This window comes from Hippopotamus amphibius, chromosome 6 (genome assembly GCF_030028045.1).
Source record: "Hippopotamus amphibius kiboko isolate mHipAmp2 chromosome 6, mHipAmp2.hap2, whole genome shotgun sequence".
Classification (NCBI taxonomy): domain Eukaryota; kingdom Metazoa; phylum Chordata; class Mammalia; order Artiodactyla; family Hippopotamidae; genus Hippopotamus; species Hippopotamus amphibius.
This window is the reverse complement of record NC_080191.1, coordinates 53285009-53311941: the sequence shown is the minus strand read 5'-3', so window position 1 is coordinate 53311941 and position 26933 is coordinate 53285009. Positions and strand designations below refer to the sequence as shown.

At 34.9% G+C, this 26933-nt stretch overlaps 1 protein-coding gene across 5 annotated transcripts in view; it reads right to left on the bottom strand.

Moving 5' to 3' along the window:
• Positions 1–26933, bottom strand: part of TAB2 (TGF-beta activated kinase 1 (MAP3K7) binding protein 2) — a 78564-nt gene that overhangs the window by 24789 nt on the left and 26842 nt on the right. For 4 of the 5 annotated variants that reach the window (XM_057739679.1, XM_057739675.1, XM_057739676.1 and 1 more), the window contains 2 exons: positions 11404–11594; positions 2196–3696 (listed from right to left, as the gene is read on the bottom strand). In XM_057739679.1, coding sequence (XP_057595662.1) covers positions 2196–3696; positions 11404–11505 — 1603 coding nt within the window. In that variant the 5' untranslated portion in view covers positions 11506–11594. Of the gene's footprint in view, positions 1–2195; positions 3697–11403; positions 11595–20036; positions 20117–26933 lie in introns of all 5 variants that reach the window. The other variant, XM_057739678.1, reaches the window with a different exon arrangement.

Here is a 26933-nt window from a genome sequence, read left to right as displayed (position 1 = left end):
GCAACACTTTATTTTCACATTCCAGTTAATATATGAATATCTTATGTCTACTTAATCAAAAATTCCCCTTATCAAGTTATCATCATAAAAAAATTACTCTCTGGGGGGTGGGAGGAGGAGAGACACAGGTGAGGGAAATTAAGAGGTACAAACTTTCAGTTACAAAATTTTGAGTCACAGGTATGAAATGTACAGCATGGGGAATATAGTCAATAATTATGTAATATTTTTGTATGGTGACAGATAACAACTAGACTAATCATCATGACCACTCTGAAATATACAGAAATACTGAATCACTATGATGTGTACCAGGAACTAATACAGTGTTGTAGGTCAATTATTCTACAAAAACACACAAACTCAGAAAGAGACATCAGATTTATGGCTATCAGAGGCGAGGGGAGGGAGGAATCAGATGAAAGCAGCCCAAAGCTACAAACTTCCAGTTATAAATAAATACAAGGCATGTAATGTACAACACGATAAAGATAATTAACACCGTTGTACACTGCAAATGAGAGCTGTTAAGAATAAATCCTGAGTTCTCATCAGAAGGAAAAAAAATTTTAAAAATCTATTTAAAATCTATTTCTTTAATGTTGTATCTATATGAGATGATGTTCACTAAACCTACAATGGTAATCATTTCATGATGTATGTGTGTAAATCAAATCATGTTGTACACCTTAAGCTTATACAGTGCTGTATGTCAATTACATAGCAATAAAACTGGAAGAAAAAAACTACTCTCCATTTAAGAATCAGCAACTACCCAAACACAGGAAATCTACTATTTTGATGGAAGGAGAGAAGAAGAAAGGACTTTGGGGGAAGAACAGGAGTTAAGTATCAATGGAAAGACATGTCATTAAAAAAAATTTACTGCGGAAATGAAACAAAAATGGTTCCCGTTTAGTCACAGATGTATGGAAAATAAAGTCTCAGCACAATTCCCAGTGAAATCAGAATCACCCATGCAGCTTTAGAACACAAGTGCACACATGCACACGTGCACCCAGGCTTCACCATTCAGAAATTCTAATTGAGCAAGTGTGGGCTGAGCCTGGGCATTTTTATGTTTTGAAAGCTTCATATGTGATTATAGAATTTGAAAGCACCACAGCCGGGCCTGGGTTACAAAACACTAGACTATAATTGTTTAAAACATAAAATAAACCAAAACAATCAGGCTCCTTTAAGAAATTCAGCAGTAAAATCACTATTTTTTGAAATTTTAAAAAGGACAAGTGGTATTAGTGGTAGTAGGAGGCTACATGCTGCATGGGGGTGATGATGTAGTATTTTCCAACCTATAATACTTGGAACAATTCATTGGGGATATAAAGAAGACTGAGATACATCCTGACTCCAGCTAATTTACAAAACTTGTGTCAATATTCAAGAAGACAAACACTTATCCTCTCCTTTTTTATCTGAATGAATTTAACAGCTTCCTACTGAAGATTAAATAACTTAAGGGGTCAGATAAAATGTGATATGACAGAAATTCTCTCTGAATTAATACAGATATAACTTAGTATTATGCCAATATTAATTAGTCTATTCCAGAAAAGGATAATCAAGTGAGACAGATTTAAAACTAATGTTCTTATTCACAATTCCAAACAAAAAGGCTGTGTTAACTGATGTTTAAGGGAGACTGAAAGAAACAAGTATCAGGAAGAGGATTCAAATTTCTCTTTGAGTTATTCAAGAGCTCATAGCAATTTAGACGTAACTTGCTTTGTTATAATAAGACAAATAGTGTTGTATTAGAAAAGTGAAGAACAGAGAATTCTTCTGGTCAAAGAAGGCAGATTTACTATATTAGTTCACTAATCTCTTATTAAAATGTGTTTTTATGAATTTTTATTTGCAGAAAATTTAAAGGGAAAGTCAGCATCACTATAGGTGAGAGAGTTACTAAAGTTTCATAAACATCAAGAAAACAAATCAAGAGTTGATTATTCTGAAGATCTGATAAGGCTATCATTCAAGCTTCAAGCTATAAGATAACAAAACTGATATTCAAAATTTATATGAATACTCTCAAAGGTTCTTGTAACAGTATTATTTTGGGCAACATTTAAAAGATAAAATAATGATACTGATACCCACTTCTGCAGTGAAATCAAATGTACACCAATTAAGCCCAGAATGGAAAATGATCCCATTGCCAATATAATTATTACCTTGTGTGTAGGCAGCATCATCAGATCCCATACTCAACTTCCGCGCTTCACTTATTCTATCCACATGTGCTAAAGCAGGGTCCGTGAGGTGCTGAATATTCTCTGTTTCTACGTAATGATCAGGATGGTTTAGAAGATTCGTAAGCTCAAAGGTAGGGGACACCACCCCCGGTGAAACTGCAGGGGGTTTATTGGGAGAAACTGTAATTTTGAACGTATATTTTGTGTTGGGCTGAGTGACCACCACTCGAGGAGAAGCTGCAGGGCTGCTGCCCACAGCTCGACTCTTGGGAGGGTGGTGATGAATAAAGGCGGGGCCCATGCTCACTTGCCCGGACACATTCCTGGAGGCGGCCGACGCGCCAGAGTTTGTGGATATGAAGAGAGTGGGCTGATTCCGCATGACCTGCTCATCTCCTGTGGTGGCGTTGGCTGAAATATAGACCTTAGGTTGACTACGGGACATTACCTCATCAGTATTTGGGGGGCTGGCAGCTATGTAAACAGTGGGCTGATTTCTATTTAAGGTCTGGCTGTTGACTGAGGAGGAACTGCTGGAGGTTCGAGGTCCAGAAGAACGCAATTTCGAAGAATTGTTTCTTTGTGGGGGTTCAAGTTTGATTTCAATCTGGTTTTTCCGAGGTCCAGTTGAAATATTCTGAATATTATATTGGCTATGGGCAGAAGGCTGTGAGCTACCAGACGAATGAATTGTTGGTGGTTGTGGAGTAGTAGGTGAACTGATGGGCATGTAGACATGAGAGGTCTGGTGGCCTTGCTGATTTGGCTGCTGGGCTGAGGTATGTGGCAGAGGATTAGATGCAGGATACGTAGTCCAGGGACCAGATTGTGAAGGTTGATAAACTTGTTGAGGGTTCATGGGATTAAACTGAGATACCCAGCCAGAATGCTGTTGTGTCTGCCGAGTTGTACCACTAGGAGTCGTAATGTAGGGCCTAATATAGATAGAATTTCCCTGTGGACTGTTAAGTACAGGTGGAGGTACACCATGTATGTGCAAAGATGTAGGAGTATTACGACCAGTCTGGATATTTGGGGCTAAAGTTACCATAATGGGATTAAATCTTGGAGTTTGTTGAGAAAGGTTAGATGTTCCTTTGCTGCCTAAGTGAAATCCAAGATGTGGTGCTGAATTTGAAGCACCAGATGTACTGGACATTCCAAAAACATTAAAGCCTTGAGGAACTTGAGCTGGTGCTGTCTGTGGCTCCTGGTGAAATAGTTCATTATTGGACTGACCACCTTGAAGTTGTCCATCACTAATGCTGTGCGTTAGAGTCCTACTTCCATTCATTCTATTTCCTTCTCTTCCATGGTGGTAAACATTCTGTGACTGCAAGTCCAAGTTGAGAGAAGTCATGTGATTGCGTAGACCAGAAATTCCAGAATCATCCGAAAAATTCAAGTCTCCTTCACCATAAAGATACCTTGTACTCTCCTGAGAGAGAACTGCACAGCAGGCATCCAGGTTATTATTATTCTATAAGACAAAACAAACACAGCTTATGTTAACAACGAGAAGCCAATGCAAATACTCTCATCACTATTAAAATATTACATGATTAACAAGAGATTACTTAATACAGTTATAACAGATACATTTGAGCCCTTTTACTTGAGAAGAACCAAGATTTATGCAAATAGCTGAATTAAAAATCCTCACTACTAATGTAATAGAAAAGTTCTCTAACTAGCAATAGCTAAAAGTGAACCAAGTCATTGTTCTGTTTTAGGAGTTATGTTACAGTAAAATGGATTCATGCAAATATAGGAAAATTACAACTTACTTAAAAATGCAGTTTGAATTTTGAACAAAATATAAGCATTCAACTTAAGCATGTAATACTGTGTAATTAATATTTTGCATTTCATGTGCTATGTAATTCTTTTAAACCAATGACCTTTTAAAAACTATTATTTGTGGTATTTAAATTAAAAGTTCTAAAATTCATAACAAAGGCACCACAAGTCCTTATGTGCTTCCTCTTGTGTTAAAAACAAACGACATACATATACATATGTAATATAAACTCAAAGTAGCCTCCAGAGTAACTGAGTTCACATCTTTGCCTTTAGATAGCATCATATAATTCTACTCCAGAGAAATGAAAAAAAATGAAATGAAAAACAAAACAAAAACAATTACATTGCTTCTAAAGAATTCTTAAAAGAGACTAACCACTACTCATAAATTACCCATAAAAATATTTACTGAATACCTACGATATGTACATTACTCTGTTTTGGACTGTGGAAGACTCGAATGATGTATAAAACCAGATTCTTCCCTAGAAGAGTTTGCAGCTCAATTAGGGAGACAAACCATGGATTTATGAAAAGGTAACATTATTAAAACATGAATATGTGCCGAATAATAAGTGGTATTGAAGTTCAACAGAGAGTTAATATTGTAGAAAGGACTGTAGAAAGGACTGTGTTAATGAGGGAGGTATAATCTCATGGGTTTCATAATATATGTAGGACTTGGATAGGAAAAAAAGCATTCCTGGTGAGGGAATGGCATGAGTAAAGACAGACATAAATGTGATAGTAAAAGTATGTTCTAAAGGTGATTGGAACAGATCTGGCTGGAGTTAAAGGTTTGTATTAGAAATTCTGTGGAACAAATTGTTAGAAAGGCAGACTGGGATTAAATAATTGGGTTTTTTAAAAAAAATGAGTCACACTAGAGTTTGGGCTTTAATATACGCAATGGGGAGAGTCACTGAACAACACATTAACAGAGAAGTGAAGACAAAAAAGGGCATTTGGGGAAGATAAAGATCTCCACTGATACTTAAGATGAAGAGGAAAGGGAAAACATTTTGACTAGAAGATCAGTTAGAAGACATGAAATAATGACTGATAGTGCAAACAAATTATGAAAGACTACAAATAAATAGTCAACACAATTTGGCTATAAGGGAGGAAGAGAATTCAAAGAAAACTGGAAGACAAAGAGTCTGACAGAAAGGGGACAATATTAGACATAAAAAACCATGAGTGGCCAAGTTAAAATGTCTATAGGTAGTTTCATATGAGATAAAATCTTATTAGAGAAAACAGAACTAAAAGGCATCTCGAAGTCTTGTTAAGAAATGGTAGCCAAGCAGCTGCAGAGAATGGACGGCAGAATTCGAGGTTTGGGGGGGCGGGGGGTGAAGGGGAAGCTGAGACGAAATGAGAGAGTAGCATATACATATATATATTACCAACTGTAAAATAGATAGCCAGTGGGAAGTTGCTGTATAACAAAGGGAGTTCAACTAGAGGATGGATGATGCCTTAGAGGACTGGGATGGGGAGGGTGGGGGGGAGTCGAGGGAGGGAGGGAATACGGCAATATGTGTATAAATACAGATGACTGAACTTGATGTACCTCAAAAAATAAATAAATAAATAAAAAAAAAAAAAAAAAAAAAAAGATGTGAATAACCACAGATAATAACTTTAGATCAACCAGAAATTTGGGAAAATAAGAAATTCCATGAGAAGCCAAAAAAAAAGAAAAAAAAAAGAAAAGAAATGGTAGCCAAAAAAAAAAAAGGTAGTCCACAGTTTGAACAGGTACTACAAAAGAAAAGATTAGTGAGCAAGGTTTACCTTTTTTCCCTCCCCAAACCAACAGTTCAAATCTCTCATGCTATAAAAATCCTTTTATCACACACAACTCTGAATTGATATATACTGGTTTTTCAAAGAAAATTTAAAAATTCATCACAATCTTTATCAACTGATTACTCCTTATAATTAGACCTTAACTTTTGCCAAATCTAATTGGTGCTTTTGCTTCAAACTAAGTTTATTTCTGTTCTTAGTAAATTCTCCCTTCTACTCCAAAGCTCACAAAGACCTCATCTTCTCATCTCTTCTTTGCCAACATTCACAAATTAAAATGTATATTTCCTACTAAATTCAATCCCACACTTCTTTTTTAAAAGCTGATATTCATATATACAAAGTCTTCTTGTCCAATTCTCTTGAGCTCTCAAAAATCCCTTCAATTCTTTATAATCTCTCATTATTTAATATGTCCTAGTCCCAGCTATGCCATAACTCACATGCCCTTAGGTTTTTTACTCTCTACAGACATTACTTTCTTATCAGCAAAAGTTAAAAGAACTTACAGGGATTTTATAACAGGATAAAAGGAAATATACTTTTTAGTGAACATTTTGTTTTAGAAACTTTTAAACAAATATAAAAACAGAGTAAATATGACAAACTCTCCTATATTCACCATCCATCTTTAAAAATATCAATATATGGCAAATCTTTCTTCTTCCAATGTGTATGCCCCAGATGCTCCCTCCATTAAGCTAGATCAAGCCTGACATTATTTTGTTTCCATCTGTAAATACTTCAATATGTATCTTTTTTTTAAGTTCTTTATTGGAGTATAATTGTTTTACACTGTTGCGCCAGTTTTTGCTGTACAACAAAGTGAACCAGCTGTATTTATACATATATCCCCATATCCCCTCCCACCCGCAACTCCTTCCCGCCCTCCCTTATCCCACCCCTCAATATGTATCTTAAAACATACCACAATGCCATTATCATACCCTAAAATAATCAATACTTAGTATCACATAATATTCAAATAATGTTAAAGTCCCCTGACTGTCTCTTAAGTATCTTTTTAGTTAGTTTAAATCAAGATCTAAGCAAGGTCCACATATTTCATTTAGTTGATATGCCTCTTAGATTTCTTATCATAATGATTAATCTTGCCCTCTTTCTAAAATTTTCTAAGCCATTTGTTTTTTGAAAAATGATCATATGTCCAGCAGAATTTCCCATCTGGACTGGCTGACTGCACCCTGTGGTATCAATATTTCCTGTATTTCACTGTAAATTAGAAATTATAACTAGAGGTGTGCACAGGTTTATGTACAAATTTTTGGCAACACCCTTTATAGCCTGTATTTGTTATCGCATCACAGAGGAGGCACAATAATATATCTGCCTGTCTTTTTGTGATCTTAAGGCTGATTGGTAGTTTCTGATGTTGTCACAGCTTGATCCAGCTAATAATTTTTAGCAGCCAATGATAATCACTGTTTAGAATCTTTATTTCATTAGGGGTTGCAAAATGTTGGTACTGGTGATATTCCAATTATAAGATTCCTTCTTCATGTATTAGCTGCAATTCTTCCTCAAAGAACTTGATCTCTTCAACTATTTACTTACTCTTTGCACAGAAGAGGCAGGATAAATAAGTTCTTTCTCTGTATTGTTGTTAGAATAATGAATTGGTGTCTTAGCAATTTCGAAACGTGATACTTATTTTCAGTATCATTATAAACTCCTGTATCTTTAACATTTTGATATGTGTCAACTGATTGTGGTCATAATATCCTATCTTTAGGCTAGTGGGAATGACTCCAGGTTGGCTCCTGTGTACATATGACTTGAGCCCAGTAGTCTTTCATAGCTTCCTTGCTTTCTAATATAAGATGTCCAAGATCATCTTGTACACTTCTTATTCCAGACCTGTGATCAGCTATTTCCCAAAGAAGCTCTGGTTACTTTTAGTGGGAAACTGTACAGGACTCCCTTTAAGAGTATCAAAAGAGGTGGGATGAGATTTTAAAAGGTTGAAAATCATTGCTTTTTTGTATATATACAAATCTGCATTCTTTTCAAAACTACAAAAGAGTCTGAATCATTATTTCAGTTCATCTTTCATTTTTCCCCAAGCTTCTTGCACAGAGATTACAGACAATATCAAAGTATACACTACAGTCACCCTTCTCAAACTGATTCATTCACTCTTTCAACCAATATTTACTGAGCATCCCATTAGGCAAGTAGAAAGGAATATAACTGCTGCTCTTAAGGATCTCATGGTGGAGATTAATGTGTATACAAATAAATATAATGCACAATGCTAGGTGTTTTAACAGAAATATGGATAAGGATTATGGGTGAAGGTCATCGAAAAGGCTTCAATTAAGGATATGGTACTTAAATACTAAGGCTTATAAGTAATACTTAACGCATTACTTTGAAAAGAAATAGCAATTTTAAACTTACAGATTTAATCATCATATTAAGAGAATTAAAAAAATAGTGAAAATTTCAGTTAAAAAAATTGAAGTGCTAGCTATGCAATATTTTTACACTATTCTACATTATGATTTAGTTACCAAATATAAAATTTAAAGATATGAATCACATCTGCTGATAACATAGCTATCTTATAGAATCCACAGCACAAGGAAATGATGTGAGTAGTTTCACAAAGAGGAAGCTGAGCAGTAAACACAGTCAGGAAGAGAACAGAGGATAGATACTTCTGTTCTCCTCCTAAGAAGTAAGATGCTTAAGAACATGTATACAAAGTGGCAGTGTGACATGATACTTTAACTACTAACTTTTAATATTCCATATACTCTTTTTTTTCATCTAGAAAAGTTCTGAATGAGTATATCATAGGAAGGATCTCTCCAGAGAAAAGACAGAAGCCTACCCAATTGAGAAAGGGAGAGCAGCTCCCAAAAGAAAGGCTGTCACCAAATAATAGATGTTTATACTACATTTAGAGGTAGCTTATTTGCCATTACAGTTTAAAAGTATAACTCTAAATTTGGGAAGACTTACACCCTAGCTGTACTTCCAAAGGAGCCTTACCCATTCCTTGTTTGTCACATTTTTGTTATATCAGCTAAAAGGCACATTACTTGAAGGCCCAGAATGATTATCAACTCAATTTAAAAGAGGTGGGTGTTGGGAAGCATGTGATACGGAGGTTTGTTTTTGTAAAACCAGATTAACATAGTGAAGGTAATACTACTGGGTGCCCAAAAGGAATTCTAAATCATTTATTTTCTATATTTTTGGTAAAGTTGAAAACATGTTTTCTAAAGATCAAAACAATGTTAAAAGATATACGTTGAGAAGTCTCACTCCCATCTCTCCTGTTCCTTCTTGCGCACCATGGGTAACCATCTTTTATTGATTTTGTTTTTAATCCTTCCAGTATTTCCTTATGCAAACAGGAGCAAATATACATACATGTGTATACTTATTTATAGATGTATTTACATACATCTATATATACTGCTCTACATTTTGTTTTTTTAACTGAATACATCCTGAAGATCATACTGTAAGAGTTTCTCTCCTTTCTCCCTCCCTCACTCCATGTTCTGGACAGTTCTTTCAGTAGCAAATCTTATACAATCTTACTGAAGAACCTATAGTATTTTTCTATTTTTCAGTGACTCACTGAACATTCTCAGTATAGTCTTATCAGAAAATGCTATTTGAAAAATTAGGAAGAGGTACCGGAGTTCTAGGGGAAGATACCTTCTTCCCCCTCACTCTGCTCCTTCCCATACTTTCTTTAGCTTCTTACTCCATTTTTATTACCCTTTTTTTCCTCTTTCATTTCATAGCACATCTGGTATCAACAAATATGGACTACTGATTCATTCACAAAATATTCATTATGGGCCTTCCACTATTACTACTGTCATTCATACTGGTTGCTAATATTTATTGAGCACTCCTTTTCAATCAGGTATCCTACCAGTTGCTTTCCTGCGTTATCACATGTAATTCTCTGTGAAGTTTTTTTTATTCCCATTGTACAGCTGAGGAAAACTGAGGGTCAGAGAGGTCAATTCAATTGCTGCTAAATAACTGTCAAATCTTGAACTCAAGTCTCTTTATCACCAAAACATATGCTATTTATTTGCTATTATTTAAAATTTTTAATTAATTTATTTCCCCCAGCTTTAACTGAGGTATGACTGATAAATAAAAATTGTATATATATAGGTTGTACATGATTTTTTTAAAAGGTATACAATGTGATGATTTAATATACATATATGGTGTGAAATGATTACAATTAACACATCCACCACTTCACAGTCAACCCTTCCTTCCTTCCTTCTTCTTCCTTTCTTCCTTTCTCTCCCTCTCCCTCTCTCTCTCTCTTTCTTTCTTTCTTTCTGGCGGTAAGAATACTTAAGATCTGCTCTTTTAGCAAATTTCAAATATACAATACAGTGTTATTAACTCAAAACATATGCTCTCAAACAATATACCACAGAAAGAGCCAGCCATGTTTGGGGAATTCTAATCAGTTGAGGATGATGAGCGCATAGGGTATTAAGCAGGAAGGACTGGGCAAGAGATCATGCAGAAGAAGGCAGGATTTTAGATCACAGACCTAGTATGCCCTAGTCAAGATATATAAACTTTACTTCGAAGGGTATGGGGAACAACCATGAGGTTTTTAAGTAGGTAAATATATGGTAAAATCTGCATTTAAAAAGACATTTTTAGCAGAAGTGAGGAGGACAGACTGGAGAGACCAAAGCTGGGTTAGACCAATTAAATGTACAGATAAAAGGTGATAGGGTATGAACAAAATGTAAGTCACTTGATATCAAGTACAGATATTGAGCCTTTTAAAGTTTCATATAATTTCAAACTTTAAAAATCATTCATCAAGAATAAATATGTCTGGGCCCAAATCACTTTTTATATCTCCATTACAACAAGCTGAAAAATAGTTCTTGATAGAAAGATTTCCAGTTTAATCAAATGAGAAGGTACACTAAGTATTTAGAATTATGGATTTCTAAAATTGTACATACTAAGCAAAACAGAAAAATGTATTAGTGATATTAACTGGAAAACTTACAGATTAAATTAAAAATATAAAAAACTTTTTTTTCTTTAGAATTGGGACTTTAGGCATTGTCTAGTCAAATTTCTTCATTTTACAGATAAGAAAACTAAAGTACAAAAGAGGCATATTACTTGTCAAATATGCTTAGGGTGCCCTTTTAGGATTAGACCCCAAGCTTCCTGATTCCTTATTTAATGATTTTCTAACTTTCATATGAAGACCTAGAATTTTTAACAGTTCTGGCAAAATGGGGAAAGGGGGAAGTGAAGCAAGCTCATAGTAAGTGTGGACCATGTATCAATGCTTTATACTGAGATCTCATTTAATCCTCACATTTCCTTTACAAGGTAGGTATTATCCATATGACAGACGGGGTAGAGAGAGCCTAATAACTTGCTAACGGCCACATGACTATCAGACACCAAAGCTCATCTCTCTATCATAGCACGCTAATGCCAAAGATAAAAGAGTTTTCTTTCAATGCTTAAAAAAATACCAACTCTGTATTAATAAATTCAGAAATCATTGAACACTGACCTGTAACATGCACCTGGATACAACAACTTCAGGTACTTCAGGGAATTTTTGTCGCAGGTCATGTAAAACCTGAAAATCAATTTGGTGGCTTCCTTGGGCCATTCGTATATTGCCTGATCAGGACTATTTGTACAGTAGGCGATTCTAGGCCTTAGTGGAAATAGTACTCATCTCTTCTGTCCAAGCATTTTCTGTGAAAGAAAGAAAAAAAATTTTAATGAGAACTGTTATAGAATGAATATTATTGTGGATTAAAAATTTCAATACAAAAGGGTATGTGCTTTAGTACCTAAAATTTAATATAAACTATAAAAATATTTAGTCCTATAGTGCTTCCCATATAGTTATACTGTCTTTTCAGTTTACAACTACTGATGGCAAACTTTAAAATTTTCTAATTCCTATGTATTTGTATGCTTTATAATGGCTGTGCTGAAAGGCATTCACATAAGAAATTATTGTCAAGGTTGCTTTAAAAAGGAAAAATAAGTAACTTTACTGATTTTTTTCTTAATGATCACAGACAACCTAAGGTGAGTGATCTTGTTTATTCTACTTAAAACTTTTAAAGTTTGGCTCCTGGAAAAGTTTGATTCTACAAATAGCTTTGCATGCTTTGTCTAAAAATAAAAATGATCTATAAATCAAAACAACTGATATTTGGACAATTTTCAGATACACTTAATCCTTAAATGTGTAATCAATTCATTTTCAGGGGCTTAGTAGCATTTTATTCCTTCTGTTTCTATTAAATCAGTATTTAAAAAACACTAATGCTTGGGCCCCAACCCCATGGGTTCTGATTTAACTGGTTGGGAGCAGCACCAGCATATGGATTTTTAAAAGCTCCCCAGTGATTCTAACGTATGGCCCAAGCTGAGAATTACCTAACTTATTTATATCCCTAACATTCCTAATGTAAACCATGCTTAATCTTGAAAGCCCCTTTGGGATATAAGTAGTGTAAAGTATATTAAACCTGAATTACATACTATAATACTTAAAATCATGCAATTTGTATAATAATGAAAATACATTTCATTTTAGTAGAAATTTAACAATAAGATAATCCTTTAAAACAAATTTCTCATCTGTAGTATTTTTCTTTTCCATAAGCTTAAATATAAGTCTGTAAGCTCCATGAATGCAGGAATTAGGTCTCTTTTGTCCATTAATGCATACCTAGCACTCTATAGACAGTTTTCAGCATAACAGTAGATATTAAAACACTTGAGTAAATTCAGTTATAACAGGACTTCTGAATCCTCAACAGAATAAAAGCTCATTTAGATATCATGTTTGGTAGAGACTTTCAAACTTTTTATTTGGTTAAGTTTTCCTTAATTCTTTTGTCTATGTGACTTCAGCTTAGTCACATCTTGTAGGTAAAAGCACTGCCAAATCAAGTTATTTGCATTACAGATTTCTCAAATCTTTTCTAAAACACACACACAATTTTAGCACTCAACGTAGTGTTTCTACAAATGGGTTGCAGGAGAAAAGAAAAGTGCTAGAAATTAGTAAATGATATTTAGACATAATATAAGGGGCGATAATAAACATGCTACAGTACTGCTCATCTTGAGAAAGCCTCCCTCCAGCTATCAGCTCACTTATCTCCCCATTCCCTCTTTTGGGCTAAACTCCTTGAAAGAGTGGTTTATACTCTGTCTTCATTTCCTTCCTCATCACTTTTTAACTTACCCCAGTCAGGCTTTCACGGTTTTGCTCCATTGAAACTACACTTATCAAAGCTGTCCTGGATCTTCAGGTTTGTCACTTAATGGTCACTCCTCAGGCCTCATCTCACCAGACCTCTCTGTAGCTTAACCCCCTCGTTCTTTAAATGATTTCTTCACTTGGCTTGAGATTTATACTCTTCTGGATTTTCTCCTGCCCACTAGCAGCTCCTTCTCAGTTTTCTTTGTCAGATCCTCTTTTCTAGACATCTAAATGTTGGTGAGTTATGGAGTTCAGACCTAGGGTTTCTTTCCAATTACACCTTCATTCTTCTTCAAGGTAATCTCATCCAAACACACTACTTTAAAGAGAGGCTTTGCAAATCTATATGTCCAACTCCAAGGGAGCTCTCTCTCCCTTGAGTTGCAGCCTAATATAACCAGCTGCCTGTCCCACATCTCCTTTTGGATATCTAAAATTCACTTCAAACTTAGTGTGTCCAAAACTGAACTCTCAATTTCGCCCCCATCCAAATCAAAGCTTTCTCAATCTCTTTCATTTCCGCATATGGTACCATTGGTCATTCAGTTGATCCTTCTTACATGCCATATCTAATCTAACATCAAGTTTTGTTGGCTGTTATCTGCAAAAAAATATTCTGAATCTGACCACTTTCCCTCACTTCTATGACTGCTCTTGTTCAAGCCACCATTATAGTTTACCTAGAATACTACTGCAAACATCTCCTAACTGGTCTCCTCCCTGCCTTAACTCTTTGCTCTACTACCACCTCCCACTCTATTGAACACAATGATCTTTGTGAAAAGTAAATTAGAACAATCATTTCCCCGGCACAAAATCCTACAACACAAGGCCCTTGGCTAACTACCACCCCTTGGACTTTGTGTCCTGCCACTGTCTTTGTTCCCTCAGTTCCAAACTGAATTCCCTCATACTGGTTATTTTCAAAGAGAAAAGAATCTCATTCCTCCCTTAGGGCTTTAAGACTTGCTGCTCCTTCCGACTGGGACACTCTTCCCTCAGATATTTGCATGGCTCGCTCTCTCTCTTACTTCATTAAGATCTCTGATCAGATGTCACTTCCTCAGAGACTGCTTTCTTGACCAATCTAAAAAAAATGCCACACTTGTTTCCCCTGCCTCCCTATCACGCCCTCATACCTTGCTTTTACTTCATAGCATTTATCAATACCTGACATATCTACCTACCTACCTACCTACCTGCCTATCCCTAAAGACTTAGCTCCACAGGATTAAGAACTCTGAAGTTCACTGCTATATCCCCAGGATCGAGGTCAAAGATGTAACATTTGCTGGATGAAATAAAGGTTTTACTGTATGGTTTCTTCATATTTTTTGCTTCTAAAATGCATTTCAAATAATCTAGATTTGGAAATTTATACATAATTTGAGGGAAAGGCAAGTAAATAAATTCTCAGTCTAATTCAGGCCAACCTTTCTTGCTTAAAAGAGGATGAATTATGAAAATAAATTTCAACTTATTCTATTGTTAAAACATATACAGAAATTTCTAAAGTTCTTTGAAAAACTCTCATCACATTTATTTGCTTTTCTAATAAAGACTATCAAGTACTATAACAAGAAAATTGTTCAAATGTACAACTGTATTTTAGGGATTCCACTTCCTGTAATGGCTAGGTAGCTCCTAACTCTCTTACAAACAACTTCTATAACTAGACAAAGTATAAAGAGCTTGAAGGCAGAAACAACAAAAGGGGAGTGGTGATGCTGAAGGGGTGGGGAGGAGAAGAAGGGAGTCAATACGCAGAAGTGGATAGTACAGGGTGACTTAAATGGCTTTTAGCCAGAGAGCCGGCCCCAGTTGGTTTGTGCAGCTAAAACCCAAACAAATAAATCTGCAGACTTACTCACTTAATGAATCAAAGGATAGACTTTGGCATGACCACAGTAGCTGAAAACCTAGCAAGTAAATCACAGAAAGGAGAGAAGCACCAAATTCTATGTATAAATTCTGCACTTATCTCTGATCCACAAACTACACATATGCAAAAGATTCCAAGCAGCCAGGCTAAGGCTAAAATAACAGAACTGAGATTTCAGTTTGTAGTTTGAGTTCAGGCAAGTTAACTGCCTACTAAAACAAACAAGTAAGCAAGCAAACCACTAACCAAACATCAATATCCACTAAAGGAACACAATAGACTCCCAGAGTCTCTACAATGTGTCATTCATAATGTCCAGGTTGTAATCTAAAATTATTACACATAAGAAACAGGAAAAACTGGCCCATTCTCAAGAGAAAGGCAACCAAGGGGGACCAAGCCCAAGATGACCCAGATACTAGAATTAGCACTTAAGGATTTTAAAGCAGCTGTTTTAACTATGTTCAAGAATGTAAGGGCAAATATACTTGGATTCCTCAGCCCCCCCACTCCCCCCAAAAAACTATAAAGAAATGCAAATTCAAGAAGTGAAAAATAAAATTCACTGGCTAGATTTAACCACAGATTGGAAATGACAGAAGAAAGAGTCAGTAAACTTGAAGACAAAGCAATAGAAATCATTCTAACCTGAAGAATGGAGGGAAAAAAAATGACTGAGGTAGGGAGATGAACAGACCCTGAGGGACCTGTGGGAAAGAATCAATAACTTTAACACATCTGTAATTGGAAATCCAGAAAGAAAGGGGAGAGAGAATGGGTTAGAAAAAAGTATTTAATGAAACAGTGGCTAAAAACTTCTCCAAGTTAGTAAAAGATATGAATTTACACATCAAGAAGATCTTGACTGGCTCCCCAGACATCTTGGAGGTTGCTCTTGGTTGGGAGTCATCCCGCACCTAAGGCAGGAAGGTGGTGGTCACAAAGAAAACAAAAAAGTTGCCCAAGTCCAATCAACTCTAGACTCCAGATCAACTCAAGATTCCAACTCCTTATGAATAGTGGAAAGTACATGCTGGCTCTGAAAATAAGACAAGGCAAAGTGAAACCGGTCATCCTCACCAACAACTGCTCAGGTTGAGGAAATTTGAAACAGAGTATTACACCAAGTTGGCCAAAACTGGTATCCATCTACAGTGGCAATAATGTTGAACTGGGCACAGAGTGTGAGAAATACCAAAGAATATACACAATGGCACTGATCCAGGTGATTCTGATGTCATTAGTAGCATGCCAAAACAGATTGGTGAAAAGTAAATCATACAAAAATTTTCTACAATAAAACTGGTCAGAGCCTGTTTTAAAAACAACAACAAACAAACAAAAAGATCTTGATCAAGAAGATCAGCAAATCCTAGACAGGAAAAGCCAAAGAAAATCACACATAGGCATAAGAGTTGAAGTGCTGAAAACCAAAGAAAAATAAAATCTTGAAAGCAGCCAAAGAAATGAAATATAGGGGAATAACAATTCAAATGAATGCTGACTTCTCATCAAACACAGGGGTCCAGAAGATACTAAATTGACAAAATTTAAGTGCTGAAAGCGAAAACAACCAACCCACATTCTGCATCCAGAAAAAGTAAACTTTAAGGACAATGCAAGACAACTATTTTTAAATGCAGCCTTTGTGGGTGAGTGAATAAGTTTTACAACTAAACACATTACTGAAATGAACAGGTATTTATTTAATTTCAAAAGGAAAACCAAGAAATATCTTACAACTTAATCTGGAAAATTATTTCTAATAATAAATAGAAATATATTTTCTATAGTTAAGATGTAAAATGACTGTTCTTCTGAGCAAAGAATAAAGAAATCGTACTTTGTAGGAATGCTTCTAACAGGTGCAAAATTTCAGCACCTAACCTGCCGCCAGCTCAAATGATCTAGGAGGAATAATTTCCTAAGGATTCTAAATAGTAGCAGAGTATATACAGTACTACAAAACCCAACCATGAATATACTGGAAAGATTTACAAAATGTGCCATGTTCTTTCCTTTTGTAAGCAGTTTATTTCTGACCTCTCAATATTATGAAACTGCAGAGTACTAAATATCAGGTAATGGCTCACTCAGACTTCATACTATAATAATTGTCTTCATTTTCACTACTGTTTACCATAGGGAATTCTTCCAGGACTGTAAGAGTAAAACACAAATAATTGTTTAATTGTACTCACAAGAAGAGCACAGTTTCCAGATTAAAAAACAATAACAAAGAAAAGCAACGGGACTTACAGGTCTGATCAAAATTCGAGCATTTCTGAGGTAAGTGGATATTTAAAATTGGACTATCATCATCTGTTCACAACCCATGAGTGTAAGCAGTGCTTAATACACAGCAGATACCATGCTGGAGACACAAGTATTACAGTCAATACCCTTGCTCTCCAGGTCACAGAAAATCCTAGATTAAAGGCACATCCAAACAAGCTCATAATTTAGATAACTATTTTAACTAGCCCACTATTTTATCTTCTATCTGCCTCCTGCTACCAGATCTGCTGCCTGCTATCTCAGTCTATCTTGTTGCTGATACAGTAATCTTTTTCCTCCCTTTCAAATCATCCAAAAACAGACTAGAAGGAAGCATATGAGGAAAAATTGTAGAGAGCAGCAGCAAGACAAAGGTAGGGGCCAAATCATGAAGTGCCTTATAGGCCATTAAAATTTGGAGGTTTTATTTTCAGGGTAATGGGAAGCCACTGAAAGATTTAAGCTCACACGTTGGAAAGGTGAATCACGTATGTATAAAGAATGACTATAGTATGGAGAAAAGGACAGAAGAATATATGGGAAGACCAGTTAGAAAAATGCTGTAGTCTAGCCAAGAAATAGTTAATAGCTTGTAACTGAAGAGAGAGCAACAGACACTAACTAGAAGGAAAAACTTAAGGGGTATTTAGGAAGTAAAATTTAACAGAACTTGCAGATGGATTAGATATTGGGGTAAAGAAGGAGGTATAAAGGTTGCTTTCTTATTTGCTCAGATGGTGGTCCCATCTATAAACTAGGGAACAATGGAAAAGGTCCAAGAAAACAAAGGGGTAGATTCTAAAGTTAGTTTGAACATAACGAGTCTAGGGTACCTTTAAAACCTCAACACAGTGATATCACAGAGGAAGTTGGGATATATGGATCTGGAGTTCAGAGGAGAGGTCTGGGCTGCATGTAAACATTTGACAGGTATCACGGTGGTGGTGGTAATTAAAATCTGAGCATAGATGAGGCAATCCTACCATATAATTTAAGAACACTCAAAGAAAAATATTCTTGGTTATATTATGTATAAAACATTATACAGTCATTATTAATTTTTTCCCCTAAAGTCCAACATTCCTTCCAGCCCAAATATTGAACAGTATATATAACAGATACAATTTTAAAATACCTTATTTTTTTTGTTCAAGAAATACTTTAACATGACATCCTATAATGAAAAATTTAAATAGAAATTTAAAGATGAAAACATGCACATAGTTGTTAAAAAGCCAAATAGTATCACTAAGTTTATCAGGGAAACCAGCAATTTCCCTGCTTCATGCCTCTCCACTTTTATTCTATTCCACATTCCACTGTCAACACTGAGCTGTTTCTCCACATTTCTACACAAGATGATTATAAGGATATTTCTTGGTTTTTCAATTTTACACATTTTCTATGGATTTTCTACTGTGGGAAATGAAGAGTTAGCTTTATAAACTTAGTTGCCATCCCATAATAAAGCCATGCTTCTTCACTCCTATGTCCATCTGCCCAATTACTCATTTCACAATTTTTATTTAACTCCATATTCAGTATTTATACTACTTTTCCCTGTAAATACTGTTAGCCTAACCACAACCTATTATGAGGGATGGATTATATCACCAAGGTCCTTTCCCTACCAGCATTTTGGGAAGAAAAGTGTGTGTTGTAAATGAAAAAACTGTAGAATATTAATCATATGTGACCAAAAGCTGGCTTTCCATCAAGTCCAATAAAAAAGCAACGCTCTCTCAATTCTAATCCCAGGGGAAATGGGGAGAAACAAGACGGGAGGGGATGGGGTAAGCACTATTATTCTACTATTGAAGTTACAGATTTAGATGAGATGTATTACTTTTTAGCAAACCTTGATAAGAGATTAAGAAACAAATAAGGACTTCCCTGGTGGCGCAATGGTTAAGAATCCACCTGCCAGTGCAGAGGACATGGGTTCGAGCCCTGGTCCAGGAAGATTCCACATGCCATGCAGCAACTAAGCCCATGTGCCACAACTACTGAGCCTGAGCTCTAGAGCTCATGAGCCACAACTACTGAGCCCACATGCTGCAAATACTGAAGCCCATGCTCCTAGAGCCCGTGCTCTGCAGTAAGAGAAGCCACTGCAATGAGAAGCCCAAGCACCACAACAAAGAGTAGCCCCCACTCACAACTAGAGAAAGCCCGCACACAGCAACGAAGACCCAATACAGCCAATAAATAAATAAATAAATAACAAAAAACAAAACCCCAAACAATAACTATAGATATGTAAAAGATTTAAGTTGATTGCTCCTGCCCAGGAGGTACCATACGAAGTAAATGATGGAGTAAAGCTAAACTCCCAGAGATCTAACTTTTAAAAAAAGAGGATTAACTGGTAATGTACCTTATATAAACTACTTAGATTTATGTAATTTAAACTTGACAGTCAAAGTGTTGGCCTTTATTATTAAAGTCTTATTTAAAAAAAGAGAAATCAATGAATGAATTAAATGTAATTCTCAGATAAGCTTAAAACTTTCCTAAGCAGTAGAATTTCAAGAAACAGTATTCCAATTTAACCATCTGTTTCTAAAATTTTCTGGTGAAAGAACATGTTAATAGTTAAAAACAGAAATAACATTGCTAAATGTTTCACCCTCAATTCTACATTAGTGGGCACTGTTTCACTTAAGATGAGAATTAAATGGCTGGTTAAGTATAAATTCTAGGATTCTATAAATTTCATAAATAAATGAGCACAAATTAATCTGTCACCTACTTGTAGTGTCTTCTTGGGCAAATCATTAAACTCCTCTGTGTCTCAGTTTCCTCATCCACAAAATGGTGATGACAGAGTAGCTACCTCATATGATTTTAAGAATTAAATGAGTAATACACATAAGATAATAAAAAAGAACACACAGTAAGCAAACAAGTAAATAAAATAGCTTATGTAAATGTTAGCTATTAACACTATCATTTCTTCCTTGTAAAATGAAGAAAACTCTAAGAATTTAAAAGATTAGTGATAACACAGCAAAAATTAATGGTATTGCACTTGCCTGACCTGTAGCAAAAACTACAAACACTAGTAGTAATAATTATTTATTCTAAATATCATGAATTTCCACAAAGTACAAAGGAACAAAACCTTAGCAAACAGAGCTGCATGCCACTCTAGCTGCAGAATACTGAAGGAGTGGATTGAGCCTTTGAGGCCTTCCTTTTCCATATATACAGGACAAATAATTTGTTTTAATCGGGTAACTCAGACAAAGCTACCTGAAAACCAAATATTAGGTTGTATATAAGTGCCAGATAAGTGGATAAATTGTGCTACAGGTGTTTAAAGGGCTCTCTGGGCTGAAGGACAGTGCGGGAGGGTCTTGAATCATGGGTACCTAAATAAGAAGGTCAAAGTACAAAGCAAGGCAACCAAATACTAGGCAGGTTCTGGAGAAAATGTGTAAGTCACCTCTCTGGCTAAAAGGAGGGACAAGGGGAAAGAGGATTATGAAGAAAGAGCTTGGGTGGTGAATATCTACAAAAGAAGACAAGAAAGGCCAATGAAGGCTGCATGTGTACAGTGGCCTTTACTATAGAAGGTCTTGAGATACATTAACAGTTTAGTATTATTATATAAACTGATATACATATTTTATCTTTGCCCTGTTTGTACATGGTTGAGTTTTACTGGAACAAATTTAATTATTATAACAAAGAAAAATATAGTTCATGTTGAATACCACAGAGAAATAGGATGAAATATATAAAACTAAAATTCACTTCTTAACTACATTAGGATTCTCCTTTAGCTCATGGACAAGAAGGTAAGGAGATCTTTCCATTTTAACATATATACCATCCTAAAACTCAACTCTGATTTCCATAGTGACTTTCAGACATGATAATTTTTTCTATAAACAATGGAATCTTGAATTGGACAGAACCCTAGGAAATTATCTCGTAAAAGTATATATATTTAAGAGGTTAGAGAAAAGCTTTGTTGCCCAGTAGTCTCTTTTTACTAGACTTCCTCTTCATCTAACCAATTTTACCTCTGAAAACCAACCCTTGACAACAAACAGAAATTTTTACACAAGTAATGTTAGTTTCAAAGTGGAGACGCTACCTTGTTCACTGCCGTATCCTAAATACTTAGAAAGTGTAAGGCAAGCAGTAGGTGCTCAGAAATATCTGTTGCAATAAATCTCTAAATACAGATCAGAATACATCTAGATTAAAGACTACTATAAAAACTGATAGCTATCCCTCCAAACTAAAGTGTTTGTCTTACCCTTGGCTATATGTCAGTGCTGCTGTAATACTTGTTTTGAAACTGCAAATCTGTTTCCATGCAATTGATATATTAGGGAACAATTTGAGCACTAAATGAATTTTGCTGTGATTTCATGTGCCAGAAACACTAGGCGAATGCAGAAACCCATACTTAGCTGAAACAAACTGTATATGAATACACAAAATGTAAATGTGAACACACCCCAAACATCTGCCAGATACCTCAGCTCACTGCATCTTCCTGGAATCAGTCACACCCATCCACCACTTGTATTCAACTTTCCTTGTGATTTCAGAAAACCTTTCTTCAACCACTTCACAATAATAAGCTTCCACAACTAAGTGGAAACTTCTACAAGGCAAACTTCAGGACTGTTTAAAAGCAAAGTATAATATTCATTTGTATAAATACTATGTATTTACGTATTACATATTTCTTATTAGCCATTTGACATGTATAAAATTATACTATCATGTTTTTTAAGGTTCCTATCTTTTTAAATGTTCACTGATGACATTTTAAGTGTTGTACTCCAATTCCATTTTTCCCATAAGTCCTGTGGGTTTTTATTTTTTATTTTTTGACTGTATTATTTTCCACAGTATGGTGCTTTTTAGGAAACAGATTTGACACTGCAAATCTGTTTGTACTGCAAAGCCCCTGACCTCAACAACTGTTACTAAATTCCCCCGGATGTCTAATGGGAAGGTAGAATGTTTCAACTTATGTATTTGGTTGTCAATATGATGTTAACAGTTTCTTATTACTAATTTTAACTTGTGTCTCTTCTGTGGACTGGCTGACATGATCAGACTGTGCAGTGAGTTAGCTATAACTTTTTTAAAATTTGAAGCAAGTTTTGAAACTTTCTGGCTTCAGTGAAGATTTCAGAATTAAACTTAAAAAAATTATTACCTTCATAATTATATACACTATTTTAAATATCTTTTTCATTACTGATGTAAGTATGTAAGTATCTCATCAAATGCCAAGTAGGTAATAGTTGATGCATTTCACATATGATTAAAAGAATTTACAAATGTCATTAACTGAATGTGAAAAATGTTAAAATTACTTTTAACAGCAAATTATTAGAACTGCATTTCTTGGAGCGTGATGTCACATCTTTATTAAACTAAAAGCAAACTCACTGCCCCCCAAATTCTATAATATCAAATTATTTTCCTAAGAGTTAAAATGTAAGAATTATAGCTATGGCAATTAAAAATCTAAAATTCAAATACTATCATCATTTATGATTAAAAACAGGTTAAGTATAATCCATCTTTAGCATAAACTTTCGCATAAAACAGCTGTAATACTGAACCATTTTAAATAGGTATTTGCAAAAATAAAATAATACAAACACACCAAGTCAATCACCTAAATACTACTTACTTTATCTATCATGTTCAGATTTAGTGTTGCTTAAAAGCTTAAAGGGAATAAAGGATTGTATTGCCAGAAAATGTATTTCTCAAATTTACAAGGCTACAGTAATTTATTTTCTAAAAAAACCAATAAATATTAATAGCTGAAGTAACATAATGATCCACACTACCTCCTCTTAAAAAAAGACTTCCCAATTTTCTCATTTAATACACTACCTTAAGTCCATGAATGTTGACCATTTCTTATGGTTAAAAGGCTTACCAGTTATAAGTTCCTCTAAAAGGAATGTGCAAGTCAGCCACACTTGGCAATTTATGTATTGTGGTTTTGTGGTGAGTGCTACCATTTTCTGAGGATCAAGAAAAGTGCAATAAATCTAAGGCAGAATGGTTATAATTCATCAAAACATATTATATAACTAACTACCTTGTGTGTATTTTCCAATTCATACCTCATTATTATTTTCCAATACATTAGGGCTTCAAGATGGAAACACAGTTACTTCTGAGCGTGCCCCTTTTAATGCAATTTTTGGATAATCCATCCTATATGTAAATATCTTTAAAAGAAAACACGATATAAATATGATATGATAATAAGCTACTATTTATGGGTAAAAGGGGAAAAAAAGAGGAGAAAAAACAGTGAAAGCACTTGAAAGAACCAATTTACATCTTACATCAACCAAAAACATTTGGAATGAATCAACGGACTCAATGACGTGAAAATTATAATAATTTGGTTAAAATATTGATCTAAAATGGAATTTGAAGATGAAGATTCAAAAAAAAAAAAAGATGAAGATTCAGAGAAAGTTATAAGAAGTTTCACCAACTGATCCCCGTGCAGTTTCAACCCCTTATTTGACCCGCTTTTTCTGTTCGTCTCATCTAACTTTGTCCATCTTCTTTCCACTGTCATGGCCCTTAGCTGACTTTTCCCCAGTGTAGACTGTCGGCTGGATGCTAGGTATATGTGTGTGTTAATGGCACTGAGGGTGTGATGAATAACTTCATGAGTTACACACAGTGTAAATGGACAGTTATTCTCGCTCTCTGAAACCTTTAATAACTAACAAAAAGTTAAATCAGTAATTTTAAAGTTATACACATACACTTGATTGGTAATTGACAACTGTGGTGAATCATGAGACTGCTAAGCCTGCTAATGGAGGAAATACATAAAAAATCTATGTGCAAAGGAAAACATTTAAATGAAAGATTTCATTACTATAATAGTATTCAGAATCTTCAAAAGAAATGATAGCACATTTAAAATGAGCAGTTAAGATGGTGAAACAATATTAAATTGAATCAGATCTCTAAAACAAAATAATTTTGTTAAGTATGTGCCAGTCTTTCAAATCTAACACTATGAAACCATTGAAAAGTTGGCTATTAATCTTGTTATAGTTATGGGGAATGAACTTTATATTAGATGGTCAAGAATAATCTCAAAACTGTATAGAAACTTCCATCACAGCAGATTTATTATATATAAATCTATTTCACAATTCTCCAATTATAGATACCCTTAGAAAATATTCAGTTTGATAAATTTAACTGTATAATTGAATAAAGAACCAGAAATTCATAAAATACTTTTCCATAAATCTAGAAAGACTTCCATAAGAAATATGGACTGTAAAACAGATGAAAGTGATCATCTACTTAACATTTTAATTTATGAAATGACACATTTTCTAATGTACTATTGTTATAGATTATATTTTCATATGTTCTATATAGTATACGTTTTGCTTAATAAATATTTGTTGTGTCTATTATTATAACGGATGCTGAAAATATTAAAATTAATAAAAGTACAGTTGCCTACACTCAAGAAATTTACATTTTAGTAGGGGATGACAAATACATTCAACAAGTAAATACAATAACCAAATTGTAACTGAGTTGTGTTGCAGTACACAGGGGAAACAAAGGAGGGACCAATCAATTCTGAGAGAAGCGGAGAATTTAAGGAAAGGATTAATTAAGGAAGGCAACACCCAAGCTGCATCTTAGAAGATAAAAATGTGTTTACTAGGTGGACAGGGGAGAGGGAAAGAATATTTCAAACATAAGCAGTTGCCTGGAAAAATATGTTAAAGGAGTAAGACAGCATGGCAAGTTTAGGAAACCACAAGTAGCTGGTGAATGCTGAAGTGTAAGGAGTGAGACTAACAGGGAGAAAGTATGATAAAGGATGAGGCTGAAGAAGTAGGGTAGGCATGGGCATATCACAGATGATCTTAACTGCTTTCCTCTGCACATATGTGCTGAATCCCACAAGTCAGCAAGAACAACATGCCTCTCCAGATTCAGATAATTTATCTCTGAAGTTCCAAGCCCTGCCTGGTTCTGTGACATTCCACCAAGTCCCAGAGGTGGACATGCATTCATTCATTCAGCAGCGTTCACTCTGTGCCAGTTAGAGGTGTACAAGCTGCAGTAGAGATCAGGAGGAAGAAGGGCCTAAAACTTAGGATCTGAGGAGAGGCAGGAGAAACTTCACAAAGAATACAGTGCTTGAACTTAGCCATTACAGATGAATCATAAAAGCCTTGCAGGATATCATTGATACTGTTTGTGTTGGGGGAAAGACCATGAAAGAATATGATAAATTTGAAGACTTGTACAGATTCCAGATAACGTAAAAGATCTAAGAAAATTCTACTGGCCTGGAACTTTCTCATAAATATGATCTACTTTTTGGTTTACCTTAACATCTGGGATCCATTCCACAAACACTGCCCACTATAAGCATGGTAATGTGCTCTAAATATGCAAAGATGAATAAAATATAGTCCCTGCTTTTGAGGAGATTATAAACTAGTAGAATTCAGATTTATATTGGACTACTTAGAGCATATATTTGTTATCTCACATTATCTTCCCCACATGTGAAGCAAAGAAGACAACTGTTACACCATTTTTTAAAAAATCTTTTTAACTGAAGAGAATCATGGAAAGCTGTATTAAGAGATATATCTACAGTTCCAACTAAGTCAGCAGAGCAGTATTCTAGGCCAGCAGTTCTCAACTGTGGTGTCACAACCTAGTGCTAGTGCAATCAGTTGTGAATGAAATTTGATACTGATCATTAAATACCAGAATTCTATCTATAACAATACAGAGCATCTAGCCTATGGACAAACACATGTGTTTAAAGAGGAGCATACAAGGATGTCACTTCAGTGTATATTACTAAAAGAACAACCTGAATGGCACTGAGGAATGAATAAGTAAATTAATGTGTATATAGCAATACTAAAAGAATACCATACAACTTTTTTTTAAGTGGAGTGAGATATACAAATAATTATATGCAAGACCTATAAGACATTACTAAATGAAAAAAGATGCAAAACCCACATATAATGATACCCTTTGTGTTTAAAAAAAAAGATATAAAATTTTTTTTAAACAGATATTTTTATATGAATGCACAGGAAGTACTCTGAAAGGATACACACTAATTATTTTGGAGAGCTGGCTGGGTAAAGGGACACATGGATGGAAGATGGGTCACGGAGATTTAGACATCTCTGTTATGTTTTCATTTTTTATAAGAATATATAGTCATGTATAACTTGTATAATTAAGCATAAACAACTGAGATTAGAACAGAATATTTTCCCTATAAAATTATTTCCTACATATTTCCCCATAACACTACTTGTATTCTGATATGTGGGTAGGAGAGTAAGAGCAGAATAGAAAGAATTATCTGAAAGTACCTGAACTGAGTCAACTCAATGTACTTTCAAATGACCCAAAGCCTATGTTATCAATGCTGAAACTGTTACTGATACAGTTAGCAACTGCAACAATGCTCAATCATCAGGAGTCTTGACAGATGAGATTTAAATGCCCATACACAAAGGTGGACAAGAGCACTTTCCTCTAAGCTTATAGCACAATCACTCTGGTTCAGCACTCACTACGGTCAGATTCTGTGCTGAGCACTGTTAACCTATATTAT